This window comes from Parasteatoda tepidariorum, chromosome 1, assembly GCF_982258835.1.
Source record: "Parasteatoda tepidariorum strain Cologne lab strain chromosome 1, Ptep-v5.0, whole genome shotgun sequence".
Classification (NCBI taxonomy): domain Eukaryota; kingdom Metazoa; phylum Arthropoda; class Arachnida; order Araneae; family Theridiidae; genus Parasteatoda; species Parasteatoda tepidariorum.
Genome location: NC_141755.1, coordinates 49,117,311 through 49,133,822, shown reverse-complemented (window position 1 = coordinate 49,133,822; position 16,512 = coordinate 49,117,311). Strand labels below are relative to the sequence as shown.

At 34.0% G+C, this 16,512-nt stretch overlaps 1 protein-coding gene across 5 annotated transcripts in view; it reads right to left on the bottom strand.

Annotated features, from left to right (window-relative positions):
• LOC107449406 (zinc finger MIZ domain-containing protein 1) overlaps window positions 1-16,512 on the bottom strand; it is a 225,176-nt gene that overhangs the window by 168,947 nt on the left and 39,717 nt on the right. For 4 of the 5 annotated variants that reach the window (XM_016064918.5, XM_016064919.5, XM_043052737.3 and 1 more), the window contains exons 3-4: window positions 3,695-3,856; window positions 1,039-1,152 (exon numbers count right to left, since the gene is read on the bottom strand). In XM_016064918.5, coding sequence (XP_015920404.1) covers window positions 1,039-1,152; window positions 3,695-3,856 — 276 coding nt within the window. Of the gene's footprint in view, window positions 1-1,038; window positions 1,153-3,694; window positions 3,857-5,766; window positions 5,867-16,512 lie in introns of those variants that run through there. The other variant, XM_016064921.4, reaches the window with a different exon arrangement.

Sequence of the window (16,512 nt, the reverse complement as noted above, 5' to 3'; positions counted from 1 at the left end):
GTGCCGTAACTGACCTAGAAGTTTGCTGCAACTTTCAGGCGACACACTGTTATAAGGAACGTTTTTAAACGTTTTTAAGAATGTCATTTAAAAAAAAAAAAATTTAACTTTAGGACCCAAAATTAATTCTAGATTTGAAATCTTCACACCCGAATTAGACAAGATCAAGTATTTATATAAATGCAACGAATTATATGTCCTCTACGGTAATTATAATCTAAATTATTCAAATAAAATACATGCATCAGTTAAAAAATTGCAATAGCTAAAGTACAATTTTTTACTCTAAAATCTTATGTAATTACATCATCACTCCTTAAAAAATATTAAACCAGCGGCGTTACTTTATGCATTTCTCTCATTGCCCACATTAAGTTAAGACTAGATCAGTAATTTACCTCTTCTTTTACGCCTACAATCGAACTCAACTCTTGAGTTAATTATCGAGCTAAGCTTTGGCATTGAATTGATGTAACTACGTGCTATAACGTAATATTTGGTGATTGCTACGTACTTTTTTTTTTTTTTTTTTTTTTTTAACATTTAAGTATTTGACTTAAGAGAGGAAAATTATTTATTTGAATTAATTACTCGTTCCGATCCCAGGTATTTATTGAAATATTTATTGAAACATTCTCTTCTGTGTAATTGTAAGCTAGTCATTAAAATTCAAACACAACGAACTTGTTTTATTTAAACTTTGCTAAGGTCAATACAGGAGACTGAAATATTACAATAAAATGAAATACCTGCGAGTTAAATCTTCAAAATAAAATATTTTAATTAAAAAATTCTCTAGCAGCTTTTTTTAATTTTTCAATCATTCTTAAATTTATTTCTAAGTTTTCTTTCCGCTAGAAGATCATTAGAAAAACAAATATCTTTTTTTTTTTTCAGTCATTGCACGCACATTTTTTTCTTCAAATTTAGAAGGAAAAAAAATAGTTCATGAATTAAAAAGCAAAAAAATGTGATTAGAGATAGTTTCCATACTTAAGAAACGTCACAGAAAAGTGTTTTCTGATTGGGCATACTCACCGTAAGGCATCCAATAAGGTTTTGCTCAAACGCATTTTGGAAGGCCCTAGGGTCACCACACCACTCTAGGAGTTCTCTCGCTGCTCCTTGAAAAGCACTGGGGGAACTTAGCGCCTACAAATAAACACAATCCATGAATCTTTGGTTAAATATCTCGTAAAATTAGTTTCAATACATTCTGGTACATTTGGATCAGGTATATTTAAAATGAATATTTTAAATATATCTGGAGTTTCACAGAGACTACTATTTATATATTTTTAGATTTTTAGAATACTAGTAAAACCTGTAGACCAAGTATTGGGCTAAAGAAAAAAAATCAAGATATTTTTTGATGCAGTATTCATATACCAGACTAGTATAGCAAGCAAACGGAAAGTATATATATGCAATAACTGCAATTGTACAATTATATAGAACTCATAAAATAAGTTGAAAACATGGAAAAAAAATTGAAGATTAATGAAGAGAAAAAGAAAAAAAATTGTTGAAATGAAATGTTTAAAACTAAAAAATTATAAATATTAAAAAATCAAAAGAAAAAAAAATGAAAAGATAATCTCTTCATCAGCTTGCACGATTATATCAGCAAAAAAGAGTGCTTTCTAATATTGTATCAATATATCCAAAGCAAAATATATCAATACAATAGCGTGAAGAGGACTCAAAAAAACTTTTTGAAGCAAAAAAGAACACATTACATAAAAATAAGCTTTCAAGAATGATTCAAAATATTTTCGTAATAAAATTGCCAGATTACAAAATATGAAAACAGACGCTCAAATGGAGCTAAAAGAGGGATTTTACTTTAAGGCACGTTCTTACTGCAGTACTGAGGTGCGTTTGACTAGTTAGTTACCAAGGATTGGCCCAAAATTGGTAATAATGTTTATACTGGATAATTTAAAGAAGTTAACAATTTTTTTTTTCTAACGGCAGGCACTGAACTTTTACGTCCTTCGCCTAGGAAGATGCCGGAAGTATTACTCATTTAACGTTACCCAGCGGGCACCTGTGAGCCTAAGTCACAGAGGCGAGCAACATTACCCACGCCACACTGCCACAGATACCCGTTTTATAGGGTCGGCCACATTCACACATTACACAATAGAGAGCAACACACAGAGAGAAATATCCATGCCCTGAACGGGATTCGAACCCGCAGCCATTGGCTTCGCAGTCAGGCACGCTAACCACTCGACCGTCTTGCCGGCAGAAGTTTATAATTAATAAGGTTGATATTTAATTAAACAATTAAAGAGAGAGAGAAACATGATTTGCCCGTTTTGCAAAGATTTTTAGCCATGCATCTGCCCGAATTAGATTTGCACATGGTAAAAATATAAATTAACAAAGAAGTTTTCAATAATTTTTAAATAACATACAATTAACTCAATGATTTTATATAAAAATTAATTACTTTAGTTGGGTATTCCTTGTTTTTTAATAAAATTTTTTAACGTATGGGTTTTAACAATTTAATAAATTTTTAAGTGTTATTTTAAAAATATTTTATTTTTTAATAATTTTTCCTCTTCTCTCTAATATAAAATATATATGTATGTATATATATACGATAATATAGAAAAAAAACATGGAAAAAACATAAAATTTAGTCAAACTTGAGTAAAATTTATTCTATCTCAAAAGAATAATAAAACATACTATATATATACTTAGTGTGATGTTGTCCATCACACTTTCTTTCCCCCTCTACCTCTTTTATATATATATGTCACGGTGAAAGACCGAAATCGGTGGTTGTTGACTTCCACCAGTGAATGTCGACAAACACCAAATACGTCGGTGAAAGATCGAATATTTCATTACATTCTTGTACATTCGGACCCTCAACGGTGTATGTCGACAATCACAGATATGCTTTGGTGAATGTCCGAAATATTTATTACATTCGATTTGATATGAATTTATTCGTGGATATAATTACATTTATTCGATATTTTTACCCTACACTGATGTTTTTTTAAGGTCAAGTGCCACTGCCCGGTATACCCTACATTGATGTTTTTTTAAGGTTAAGTGCCACTGCCCGGTATACCCTACACTGATGTTTTTTAAGGTTAAGTGCCACTGCCCGGTATACCCTACACAGATGTTTTTTTAAGGTCAAGTGCCATTCCCCGGTATATATAAGCCCAATACTCCAAACACTGATGTTTCTTCTAATCTAGCGTCAGAAAGTATTAAAATATAGAATAAATATAAATATATCAAATAAATATAATAATATTAGCGAATTAATTAATATAAAATTGGATATAACAAATATTTCGGGCATTCACCAAAGCGACTATGTGATTGTTGACATTCACCGGTGAGAGTCAGAAATAAGGGTATTTAGCAAATATTTCGGACATACACCAAGCGACTACGTGAATGTTGACATTCTCCAGATTTCGGTGTTTCACCGTAACATATATTATATATATATATAAGGGACACCGGCGTACCACCTGCGAAGGGGTAAAAAAAAATACTTTGTGAGTATACACAATTTTAGTTTTTATACCTTGATTTTACTATTCCAAAGCACAAAATAAAAGCACAATAGTGTCTTTCAAATAACAAAGCTGCAAACAAAAGGTCAATGGACTGCGAAAGAAGTGTCTAAATAAGATAAAGATTAGGTAAGTACCTCTTTGATGCAGTGTAGACGATCGTTAGTCTGTTGTATGTGCCGTTCCATTGCATTGGCCATGTTATTAGCACCCCTATTCGTGACATCTGAATTACTTCGAATACCATCCACCAGAGCTAGGCTGTCTTCATCAAGTGGTTCCTTCTTCACCAGAGGCAGCTACAAAGAACAGTTAATTCACCTCAATTAGCAAGTCTTTTTTTTTATGTTAAAATAAGAATCCAAGCAGAAGAACAATAAAAATATTAAATTTAAATAAGTATTTTTAAAAACTAGGTCACTTAAAAAGGAAAAACAATAATTCAATTTTTATCAAACCTAAAGGGAAAAACATTTTGCACATCTCTTTCGAAAAACGTTGGGGGATTTTTAAGTAGTGATGCTGTATACTAACTTTTTTATTCTTAGTTTCCTGTCTGTTAGTTTGATTGGAGAATGCCATTAAATTTTGCTTCTACTATTTAGGAAACAATATGGAGATTGTATTGCAATTCGAGAGAGTGTCAATGCAATGTCCATTTGCCTCATGCCAATGCAAACTTGCATTGGTATCACGCAAAGAGCTTAAACATTCGAAAGAGTCAGAAAGTCGCAGAAATTTCAATTCATGTTAAATTTTCCCTAATTCACAATAAATCTTGCGTAAGCTATGAGAAAACGATTAAAACTTACATTGTCATCTGGTTAAAATCTTAACATACTAGAAAAAAAGGCAAATTGTTAAAAAAAATTTCTGAAAGTAATTTCTTAAATTAAAATATGCATTCTTTTATTTATTCAATATTGTTAACCTTATTTGGATAGAAATCGCTGTTTATTCATTCATTACTTGGACGCATTGTCTCATATCAAAGAGCTAATTTTTGTACCCAATGTGCTTAGAAATTCTATTTCTACGCGTTATGATAAGTGTATTGGTATTTTTAACAAGTTTTTTTTATTTTTAAAGATAACACAGTTACATAATTAACAATCAACAACTACGACATACTAAAACGGATACATTAATCCGGAAGTAAAAAGGATAAGTTTTTACAAGCGTAATGAGAGAAAAATAATTTCGAAAGTGTTCTTCATAATATTAAAACTATTACACTTAAACATTGAGCTCAACTTCAAACCATTAAAATAACTTTTAATACCATTTTAAAAGTTACTCCTTTAAAATATATTGATACAAAAAATGTATAGACGATGTGCAATAAATTTATGTTTCGGTGGTAAGTGTAGGAAATTAATTTTGTCATTAAGTGTCCTTTAAAACATTACAATTCAGTCTCAGTTTCACATGAAAATTGAGATTCTGGCGATTATTTTTAAACAAAGATGGAACATTTTAAAAAAGGACTCTTATGGAAAATAAAAATGTCCAAAATATTTGGGCTTAGGGTTAGAATAGGTCTAACTCATGTCCAGGGTCTTTTGTAAAGTTGAAATTCAATTAATTACATTTTTCCTTTAGAATTTGAGATTTGAAATACCGTTTTTAAACAAACTTTTAGCCGAATTCCATAATGTATGACATTATTGTGAAAAATAACTGTAAAAATATTGTTTACGCGGTGCTAATGTGATAAATTAGTTTCTAAGAATGTCATTTGTAAAGTTTAAATTCTGTCACCTTTTTAAACTTAACAATTGAGATTTCCACTGGCATTTAAAGCTCAAGTCAAGCTATGGCACTATTTTAAAATTGAGTCTAGTAGAAAATATCGATGTAAACAAACATAAATGCTTTCGCGGTACAAAATTATTTCTAAAAAGTCTTTCATAACGTAAAAATATAATCTTTTTGTCACTACAGCTTGACATGTTAGCTGTAAAAATACAGCTAAATTCTAAACTGATTAGCACCATTTCAAAAATATCCCTAGTAAAAAATATTTATATCTAAAGCATATAGATTTCGAGGAGAAACTGAGTAAAAATTATTTCGAAAGTATAACGCTAAAATTTAGCATTTTTTTTTTAATACTTAGAAGTTGAGAATACAATTGCAAGGAGCTCAAAGTGAACGGCACTATAGAGGTTACAGAAGATATTGATATCCGAAATTAAACCTTACTAACCTTTTAAATCTTACTCCGATAAACAATATTTGAGCCCGACAGATGGTTTTTCAAAAATTTATTACAGCAAAACGGCTACCAAAAAAAAAAAAAAAAAAAATCACGTGGCAGGGCATAAATATTTTCACCCAGAATGTTTGATTTTAGCTTTAAAATTTTCCAAAAGACGGAGCTGCAAACAGTTAATGCCTCAATCAAAGAAAAATACTTGAAATTCACAAATTTGGAAGTTTTAAAATATTTAAAGGAAGGAAAATCATATAATAAAATTTTCGAAATATTCACCATGATCCGCATACCAAACAATATTCTTTTGACCAAGCAGTCGAACAAAATATTAAACTATACATTAATACTCGAACCCGTAATCATTTGATCAGCCCTCGAACCCATTATATTAAATACTCGCGTAGCATAAAAAATAACCCATCACGCATCGTAGAATGTAACGAAAAGATGGTCGGGGGAAGAAGAAAAAAAAAAGGGGGGGGGGGTATTTCCTTCTTTTAATCTAAATATTTTTGAGCTTTTTGGGTAGGTAAGTATTACCAAAGGTAGGTTTGGTTACGTCGTACTAGAGCTCCGCAACGGGCTATTTCATTTTATTTTATAACCGTCGTTGAACAACCGCCCAAATCTGACTTAACGACTACCAAAGTCCGACTCAGTAGGCTTTTCATTTTGAACCCAATCCAGAAGACAAGGGAACACTTGGACAGTATCCCCAGAGGTACTTAATTTTATATTTTATAACCGTCGTAGAACAGCCGATCGAATTTTCGGGTTTACGACTACTAATGTTCAACTCCGTAGCCTTATAATTTTGAACCCAACCCAGAAGACAAGGGAACTCTTAAATCAAGTATTGGGAGAAATATGCCTTCGTGGAGGACTTTTTGATGGAACTCACCCGCATTTACGTTACACGGTGAGGAAGACCACGAGAACCTCGCACGGTTAGCCTGACGGCGAAGGGACTCTAACCCATGATCCGTCTACCACTAAGGATATTTCACGTCAGCATTTTGGTCGGTGCCAGTCGGATGCAGATTCGTATCAACCAGTCATCGCTGGGTTCACCTCATTGGAAGGCGAACGTTCTATTCCCCGATCCATCAAGGCTCCCCTAGAGGTATTGATTTGTTATGGAACTTGAAGGACTTTGTGACCCCGATAGATTTAACGTGCATCAGTCACCATTTAAAGCACGGGGATTCTTCGGTCGGCTAGGTTCGAACTCCCGTTCTCACGAACACAAGTCTAACACCCTACCATATAGACTATCCCGGCCCTACAATGGGCTACTGACGACGATCTGGGAAACATCCCTGAGGATGATCCGAAGATATGCCATCATAATTTTGATCTTCTACAGAAGGGATGGTAGCCCGACGACCTGCGCGCGAAGTCGAGCACTTTCTGGTAAAACGGTTTAACGAAGACAGATACCGCACACTCTCGGTCTCTACGAAGAATGATCAAAGTAGTTCCCCACCCGCTTACTAACCGCAGCCAGTGACTTCGGTGTTCTACTGGGAACCGTATCTTTACGATCAGTCCACAGCGGGATTAAACTTTCTGGAGAAGAAAAAAATTTATCCTTCCGTATGAATTTGCAGCAATAATATTTCTTAAAATTTGAGCTGTTCTCCAGTTATAAAAAAAGCGTTCTTCCATATATCATGAAAAGATAATTCGTCATACCGTTTCGTGCATTCTAACTGAAATGAAAAATCACGTGTTTTGATCTTTAATACACAGTAATATTTAGTTTATTCCTTATTTAGCGATATATTACCAGTATTTATTTATCAACTCTTAATGCTTCCTGCTAATATCACATTTAATTTTAGTAATTATTCAAAATTAAAGACTTAAAACTAAAAGGGTTGTTCCATTATCATATTATAACTTATAATTTATAAGGTAATAGAATGATATTTAAGCCAACCGGCCTGTGTAGGGGGCAGGGAACTGTCCTTGCATCAGAAAGGTTCTGGGTTCGAATCCCGGGCAAGGCATGGATGTTTCTTTCTCTCTATCTGTGTTCTATGTCCTTTCTCCTCCTGTGTGTGAATGTGACCCGCCCAATAAACGGGTTGTGGTAGTGTGACGTGGGTGACGCTGCTCCACCGCCGTGGCTCCGCCACAGGTGCCCACTGGGTAACGAAAAAAGTATTAGCAGTTCTGGCACTTTCTGTGGCCAATGGACAGTAGTTTAAAGTGCCCGCCATTAAAAAAAAAGAAAGAAAAGAATGATATTTACGTATTATGCAGCAATTTGTGATAAAGATATCTATTTACTGTTTTAAAAATAGCAAACGTTAAAGAAAGAAACGTTAAAGAAGTAGTATTTACTTTTATAATAAAAGTATTTTAAAGTAAAACTGGGTTCAGAAAACGTATGAATATAAAATAACTATTAAAAATTTAAAGCAAGGATAACTAATAGCGTTTTTGCTAAATAACAGAAGTTTGAAAATTATTAACGCTATAGAAAAATTGTTACGTTTAAATTTTATCGACATAGAATCATAATAAACTAAATCTGGGGAGTCAAATCTGCGTTAATACAATAAAAAAATAGGTTTTTAACAATCTGTTTATCATCACGATACAAAAATGATAATGATGCAATCGTGGGGGTAGATGAGCGAAGCAAGCAGGAAACGAAACCTCCAAGCAATTAATAAAACTTTTAAATGTTTATTTCATCCATCTTGAGTCCCGCAGTGGACTGATCGCAAAGACACGGTTCTAAAGTAGAACACCGATGTCAAGCATCATTGGCTGTGGTCAGTAAGCAGGTGGGGGACCACTTTGATCAGCCAGCGTAGGGACCGAGGGTGTACGGTATTACTACTCGTTTAACTGTTCTAGCGTAAAGTGCTCGACTTTATGAGCAGGTCGTCGAGCTACCAAAGCAGGGGAGCTATCCCCTCTGCAGAGAATCAAAATTGCGATGGCATGTCTTCGGAACAGCCTCAGGGATGTTTCCCAGACCGTCGCCAATAGCCCATTGCGCAAGCTCTAGTGCGACGTAAATAAAGTACCTACTTACCATTCCACCTTGAAAAGACGAGGTGCTGCTTGGTCATTTAACCAGTGCTAGCCTATAAGAGCTGAACTTTTTAGTAATCCAATAACTAGAGAATAAAAACAAGCCCAGTTAGAAAAAAATTGCCGGCATCCTTTAATGAAATGTGTATTCCAAACGAAAGCGAGAAAGGGGAGATTTTACATCCTCCTACCTACTATGTTTAAAAAAAAAACTTGACAAAGTTTAAAGAAACACGTTAATTGGGACTTTTTCTCACTTCTAAAAATTGTCAGGAAATGCAATAGTCCAATTAAAACGTTAAAGAACAAAAATATGCCTAATTCAGAAAAAAATTGCAGGAAGATGCTGATTTTTTTTATTATTTTAAGTGCTTTGGTAATGTCCTAAAATGTCATCTTAAGTTTTCCCTTTCCGGAGAGTTGAGCGTCGACTCCTAGGTCAATAAACGTGACCTGAAATAGAATGTTTTGTGTTTCTTTCTTTTTCGAGATATCTCACAAAAAAAAAAACGCTATCCATTATAAAAATGTAAGTACACAAGTTGTAGATGGGTCAATTTTGTCGGGTTCGGTTGCATTAATATAGTAAAAGCTCAATGTAACAATCCCAATCATCCGTGGTAAATGTTTTGAAATAATAAGTACCGATTTTATTTTGACAAACCAAGCAATACTAAAAATATTAATAAGGAAATGGGAGTATGATTGAATAACGCATGATTTAACACTAAACATATCATCACTTAATATATACCTATTTCTACCATAGCCAAATCAAATGTCCGGACTTAATGCTCACAGATTAAATTAATGAAATATGAATGTTAAGAAGGAAATAAAAAATAAATTTTCATTAAACAAAATGTATATTGTCAATTTCTATTACATTACAAATTTGCCTGTTTATAAACGTTGGTTCCTCTGATTTTTTTTCTTCTTTTTTTATCAAAACGGATAAATTTGAGAATTTCGGTAAAATTATTTCTGCTCATAGTTTCTATGAAAAATTTAGGCCCCCATATGTTATTCAAGAAAAAAGAAACTTTCAAACTACTTGCTCTATGTGCACCTCGCGCATACAAAAATACAGTAAATCTAATTCCCTTTGAAATAAATTCCAATCGGTTACTAACACTCTCTTTGCTTCTTCGATTGTGCATGCTCTTATATGGTTCATTACAAGGTGGTCAATTACTAACAAAAATGAAGTCCATAATATGACGTTTTGCATATCCTGTTGGGCCTACTTCGTCTAAAAATGTTATGAAGTGGTGATCTTCTAGGTGCACCGCCTACTTATTTTGTTCCAAACAGATCCATGAACCATGCTGTTCAATTTTTTCTATCACTTCTTCCGAACTTGAGCGTAATCTTATTATTTTTCGTCCGTGACATGTATTCACAATATTTTCTTCATCATCAGAATCTGTAGAGTCAAATTGATTATCATTTCCAACCAGTAAAATCTTCATTTTCAGAAAACTTCATCTTTATCCATTTCCGAAAACCCTTCACCTATATTATTTATATCTTCTAAGAACTAGCACTTTCTTGCCTATAAAAAGACAGTGCAAGTTCTGTCTCTCTATAGACAAGATTCTGTCTTTTCATAGTTTTTATAGGCTTTTACCTGTAAAGACTTTCAGTTTTTGTTACCTTTTCTTACACGCCGACCGGCCTGTGTAGGGGTCAGGAAATTGGCCTTGCATCAGAAAGGTTTGGGGTTCGAATCGCGGGAAAGGCGTGTATGTTTTTTCATTCTCTGTACTATCTGCCCTTTCTGTGGAATCCCACGTTGGCCCACCTAATATTGCGCCCCTGAAAGAGTGGCCAACAAATCTTCCTATCAGGTGCCTTGTATGACGAATGATCATTCTCCAGGTGGGCATTCCATAGAAAGAAAGAAAACTTTTCTTACACTAAAATGCTACTTCCAATCAAAAATTTTAGGTACTTTCTTGAAATTTTAAATCACAGTTATGATTGAACTAACAACGCAAGTCTTTGCAGAAATGGGCTACTAACAGATACAATACGCTGAATATACATGTATTATACATCATAATTTCTAATCCGATGACCTTAGAACGCAATACATTATTCTTGCGGTCAAATGACCGGTTGGGTTAGATAACGGAATGCGACAAGTATTACTCAAAATAAACAAAATACAAATAAAAAATAAATAAAATATCTGCACATAATTAATAGAAAAAGTCATGAATATAAATACGCAAAAGCGATAACATGATAAGAGCATTTTCAATGCAAAAGTTAAAAAATCAGTCCTTTGGCCGGTTATGGCATGAACATAAATATTGTTAATAATAAGTGATTTTTATTTGTGAAATAGTAATTTTTTACCTAAAAATACCATTTTTAATTATAAATTAAAAGACAAAAAGAAGATGAAACGTCAACACGTAGCTTGAAAAATGATGTGAATACCACAGGTTTTAACTTAAAAATAAACCACCCAAGAAGATGACGATTTTATAAGAGGAGAAAATAGAATTTTCATACAAAATAAATACAATTGATAGATTTTGTTGTAATCCTGGAAAAGAAATTTTCAGATTGTGAATACATTCTTTCAAGGAATATAGGGTAAACTAACCAGTGAAGGAACACTTAAGCTTCGCTTGCCTTTTAAAAAATCATATTAATTTCAAAATTCGTAATTTTAGTTAAATGACAGTGTCAATATATTTGTTACTAATTGCAAATTATGTAAAAAAAATTGTAGAGAACTTACATAATATTGTTTTTAAGTTTTGGAGGTACAAATAACAAGTAGTAAGAAGACCCAGTGAAGTAACAGCTCTTACAAGTGAATGAACACCCAGTAAAGGAACACTTAATTTTGGTTATTTTTTAATGCTCTTTATGAATTTATAAGCCATACAAATATTTAAAAACAAGCCTATTCTTGAAATTATAACATATAAATACTTGGAAAATGTTAACTTTTTTTTTGTAATCATGAATTGAAAATTAAGGTGTCAACATATTAACACATACTGTTCATTCACTGGGAAATCTATGCCCAGTAAAGGAACATGCCTGTTTCCTCACTGGTTAAAAGTTGTTTTTCGTATTTTTAACATATTTTTGATGCGGAACATCACTAAAGGTACAAGGAAATTAAAGTTTATCTTTTATTTTCATTAACTTAGAAAAAAAAACCAGTAAAGTAACATTTGTTCCTCCACTGGTTTTTCATCGTTTGGTGATCCAGTGAATAAACACCCCCTTATCTCAGTACTTTATTATGCTATGATGCTTTAAAAAAAATAAAACGTAACTTCAATAACTATATTTTGAATTCTCTTTTTCACAGTGAGAAAAATAAAACTATTACATTCAATTAATACCACTTCAAACATATACATGCAAACACTCATCTTATAATTTCTTCAAAGAAACAAGGTGTTTCAGAGATAATAACAAATTCAAAATTTTTTCCAGAGAAGTCTATTTGACCAGGTAATCCAAAACATTGCTAGATGACTTCCTATTATTTGGCAGTAAGCTATTGTTATCAATCAAGCTAAAGAAAAACTTTCAAATTCTTATTTTTAATCAATATATATGAAATGTTCCTTTACTGGGTAGTGTTCCTTCACTGGTTGGTTTACCCTATATGGGATTTAATGCGTGCGGCTTTTCAACATGACACTACGACTTCCGACTCTGATCCTTTGATCACACACACACACATTTTATATATATATATATATATTGTCAACTAGATCTTTTAATCAATCCACCAAAACATCTTCACATGTCAAGTTTTTTCGATCTATATATACATTGGAATGTGGGGGAGAGAGACTGCGAATAATTAGAATGGTGGCATAACTTATCAGCGAAAAAAAAAGGTCATCAAAACATTAACGAAGTAGCCGCTATTCAAACAATAGTGTTACCAAAATATCTTGGCATTAATCTGACGACTGTTAGTTGTGGCAACAAAAATAAATAAATAAAAATTCTTGAAAAAATTGACAATTTAAGTCAGTTTTCACAGTAGGTCAAGTCAAGTAAGCATACTTGAAATAAAACACATCATATTATTCCTCATTCTATGCAAAATTTATCGATCTACATTCTTTTTATTCACACTTTTTCGATAAAGAGAGTTGTTTGTGAGATAGCTTGAATAAATCACAAGAACACCTTATTTCAGGTCACGTTTTTTGACCTAAAAGCCGACCTTACCTCCTTGAAGGGATTGTTCTATAGAGTCATTACCAAAGAAGCTAAAACGTGAAAGCCTTTACCGGTAGTTTTTTCCGAATTTAAATTCCTAAATACTGGTCTGTGAGGGAAAACTTAAATCTGATTAAGTCTACCTCGTCATAAGATTCTCAATTCATGAAGGTATTTTTAAAAAAACTCATTGAGCTAAAACATCCCAACAGTACCATTACGTTCATCAAACCCCGAACTTAGTTTTTAAAATTTAAAAGCAGAAACTGTACCCTAAATATTACTCATTATTTAATTTTGGAGGTAAAATGTGATTTATATTTGTCCAAAAAAAAACATAAATATTTTCAAATTACCCAGTGTACGGGTCATAAAGTAAAACATCTCACTATAAGTAGCAAACTTTTATTTTATATTAAGCTAAAATATTAAACTACACACAGATGATTCCACGGCTGGCTCAGAAACAAGCAATTTCCGCCTCGGAACAGAAAAGAGAAGGAAAAAAAAAGTAGCCAAGATCTCCAAGAAGCATGCCAACACTACCACAAACTGCCTTTTATTCATTTAATATTCAAAAGACGGTCGATGTGCGAGAATCGACCCACAGCTGAAGATACATGTGTATCGTGTTCTCATCAAGAAGACAGATGCGACAAGGGCGTAATGGGGGTCCCCTACAGTGAAAGGGTCTCCATCAGGGTGTGTGAAGGAGGGATCCGGTGACCACTTGCTCTCTAGCTTTATCCCCGCCTTCTCACCTCCAACGTTACCTAAGCAACGGATACGGATCGATAGTTTATAGCGAGAGATCCCACCTCCTCATCTACGGAAATCGCTTAGCATCCTATAATAGCCACCTCCCGCGATTCAGCTACGTTGATTCATGTCACTAAATACCTTGTGCCCATTCCCTCTTATGTTTCACCTTTACTAAACAGATTTCTCTGCGGGTTAGCTACCCCCCCCCCGTCCCTACGAATAGGGAGGGAAGAAAGATGTTTGGATTTCCGGATGCAGAAGACCCCGAAATTTTTGACATATAGTTAATTACTTTTTTAAGTAATGAAAACTTAAAAATTAGAAAAAACGTATTATTACGAATTTGTAATTGAGTATATAATTTTAGGAATATTCTTTGGTTATGAGGCTAGATATCTCAGACAGACCCTAAATAAACAGTGTAATTCGAAAATTTGAAAGATAGTCACGTAATTCTTATGTAATTTAGACTGAAAACAACGACTACGGTATTTCTTATGGAAGGCACAGTTCGGCGATTATTTTGCCGAATTGGCGATAATATTGACAGTTTGGCAACAAAATTATAGTTCTGGAAAGTTCGAGTTTAAAAGCGATAGGACCAATAACTACGAAATTATGCAAGAATCATCTAAAATCATGTAGAAAGTTTAGGGGCTTTGTCGCCAAGCCTACATAAATAGGATGCTATTTAAGCCTTGAGACATTCAGATGCGTGGGAGTGGACCTGACCCCAAGATTTGGTACACTTTAAGTATAAAGGAAAAAAGCAATATACAGGGTGTTTATAAATTCCCGGACCCATTTTGATGTTTAATAACTCATAAAATAATGAAGATATAAACAAACTTATGGCATTTATTGATGGAATAACTCATATATTTTTCTTTTCAGGTTTGAATATCTTTACTTTTCTAAATATCGTCTGCGCGTGTGGTTAATTTCAGATAATTTCATTTTCCAGTCTAAATATTTGTACTTTTCTAAATATCGTCTGCTTATTAATTGCATTTTTCTCTCTTTTATTTTTGGCAACTATTGCAATGTTATGTTTACTTTTGATGTGTTTGTTCTATGCAGTACTTTTCTATGTGATGTTTTATTCGAGAGGATATTAAGGAGAATGTATACACCACAAGAGAAAGCACAGATTTTATGGTGGTTCATAGAAACGAAATCAATAGTGCAAGCACAGAGAAATTGCAGAAGAATTTACCAAAAAGATCCTCCATCCAAAAGCAGCATCTTGCGATGGAAAAAGAATTTTCTAGAAACTGGAAGTATCGCAGATAGAAAACGTTCCGGACGTCCCTACACAAGTAATTTTGACGTTGAGCGTGTCAGACAGACATTTTTAGACAATCCTGGAAGATCTGTGACTTCAGCGGCAAGAGAATTAGATATGCCAATTTCAACGGTGTACAAGGTAATTAAGAAACAATTAAGACTGCATGCATACAAAGTTCAAATTTTCAAGGTTTGGAACCGGACGATAGGCCTAGGAGGATGGCGTTCGCAACAGATATAGTATGAAGGAGAGAAGATGCTGCTGATTTTCGGAAGCACATAATGTTCTCCGACGAAGCAGCATCCTTTCATGTTTCTGGCATTGTTAATCGCCATAATGTGCGCATATGGGGATCTGAAAACCCCCATGAATACCGTGAGACACAAAGGGATTCCCCAAAGGTTAATGTGTGATGTGGACTAATGCACGACAGAGTCATTGGGCCTTTCTTTTTTACAGAAAAGACGGTCTCATCAGTCGTATACTTAGACACGTTGGAAAACTTCGTATTTCCAGAACTAGAAGAGCTTCAGTCACATGTCTTTTTGCAACAAGATGGTGCACCACCTCATTGGGGTATCATCGTTCGTAGTTCTTTGAATGACCATTTTCCAGGAAGATGGATTGGACGAGGAGGTCCAATTCCTTGGCCACGCAGATCACCTGATATGACGCCGCTGGACTTTTTTTCTTTGGGGATTTATAAAGGACAATGTTTACAGGAGGATCGTGTCAAACACTGATGACCTAAAATCCAGAATTACAACCGCAATAGCCTCTGTGGATGCCGACATGCTTGCCGCTACCTGGCGTGAAATTGACTATCGACTTGACATTCTCCGTGCGACGAAGGGGGCACACGTGGAAGTTCATTGACAAGGGTCATGAAACTTTTTGAGTCTATCTAACCATTTATGTTATTAATTTTAATCTATCTTTATTATTTTATGAGTTATTAAACATCAAAATGAGCCCGGGACTTTATAAACACCCTGTATAATGCCAATCCTCAGTGGTAGACGGATCATGGGTTAAAGTCCCCTTGCCCTAAGGCTAACCGTAGGAGGCTCCCGTCGTCTTCCTCTCCATGTAACGCAAATGCGGGTTAGCTCCATCAAAAAGTCCTCCACGAAGGTAAATTTCTCCCAATACTCTATTCAAGAGTTCCCTTGTCTTCTGGATTGGGTTCAAAATTCACACGGATTTACCACCTCTCCCATAACTACTGCTAGGGTTGAACAGAGGAATGTTTTCTCTTTTTACTTATGGCAGGTCGGTTGCTGCATTATTGAACTAATTATTAAGATATTTCTTTTAGAACTCTTTTATATGGCTCAGGTTGAATACATCTGTCAACACATTTTGAGATAGAACAAAGGAAGAAAATGGCGGGAGACAGCGAACCCAACCAACAACCGGTTCCG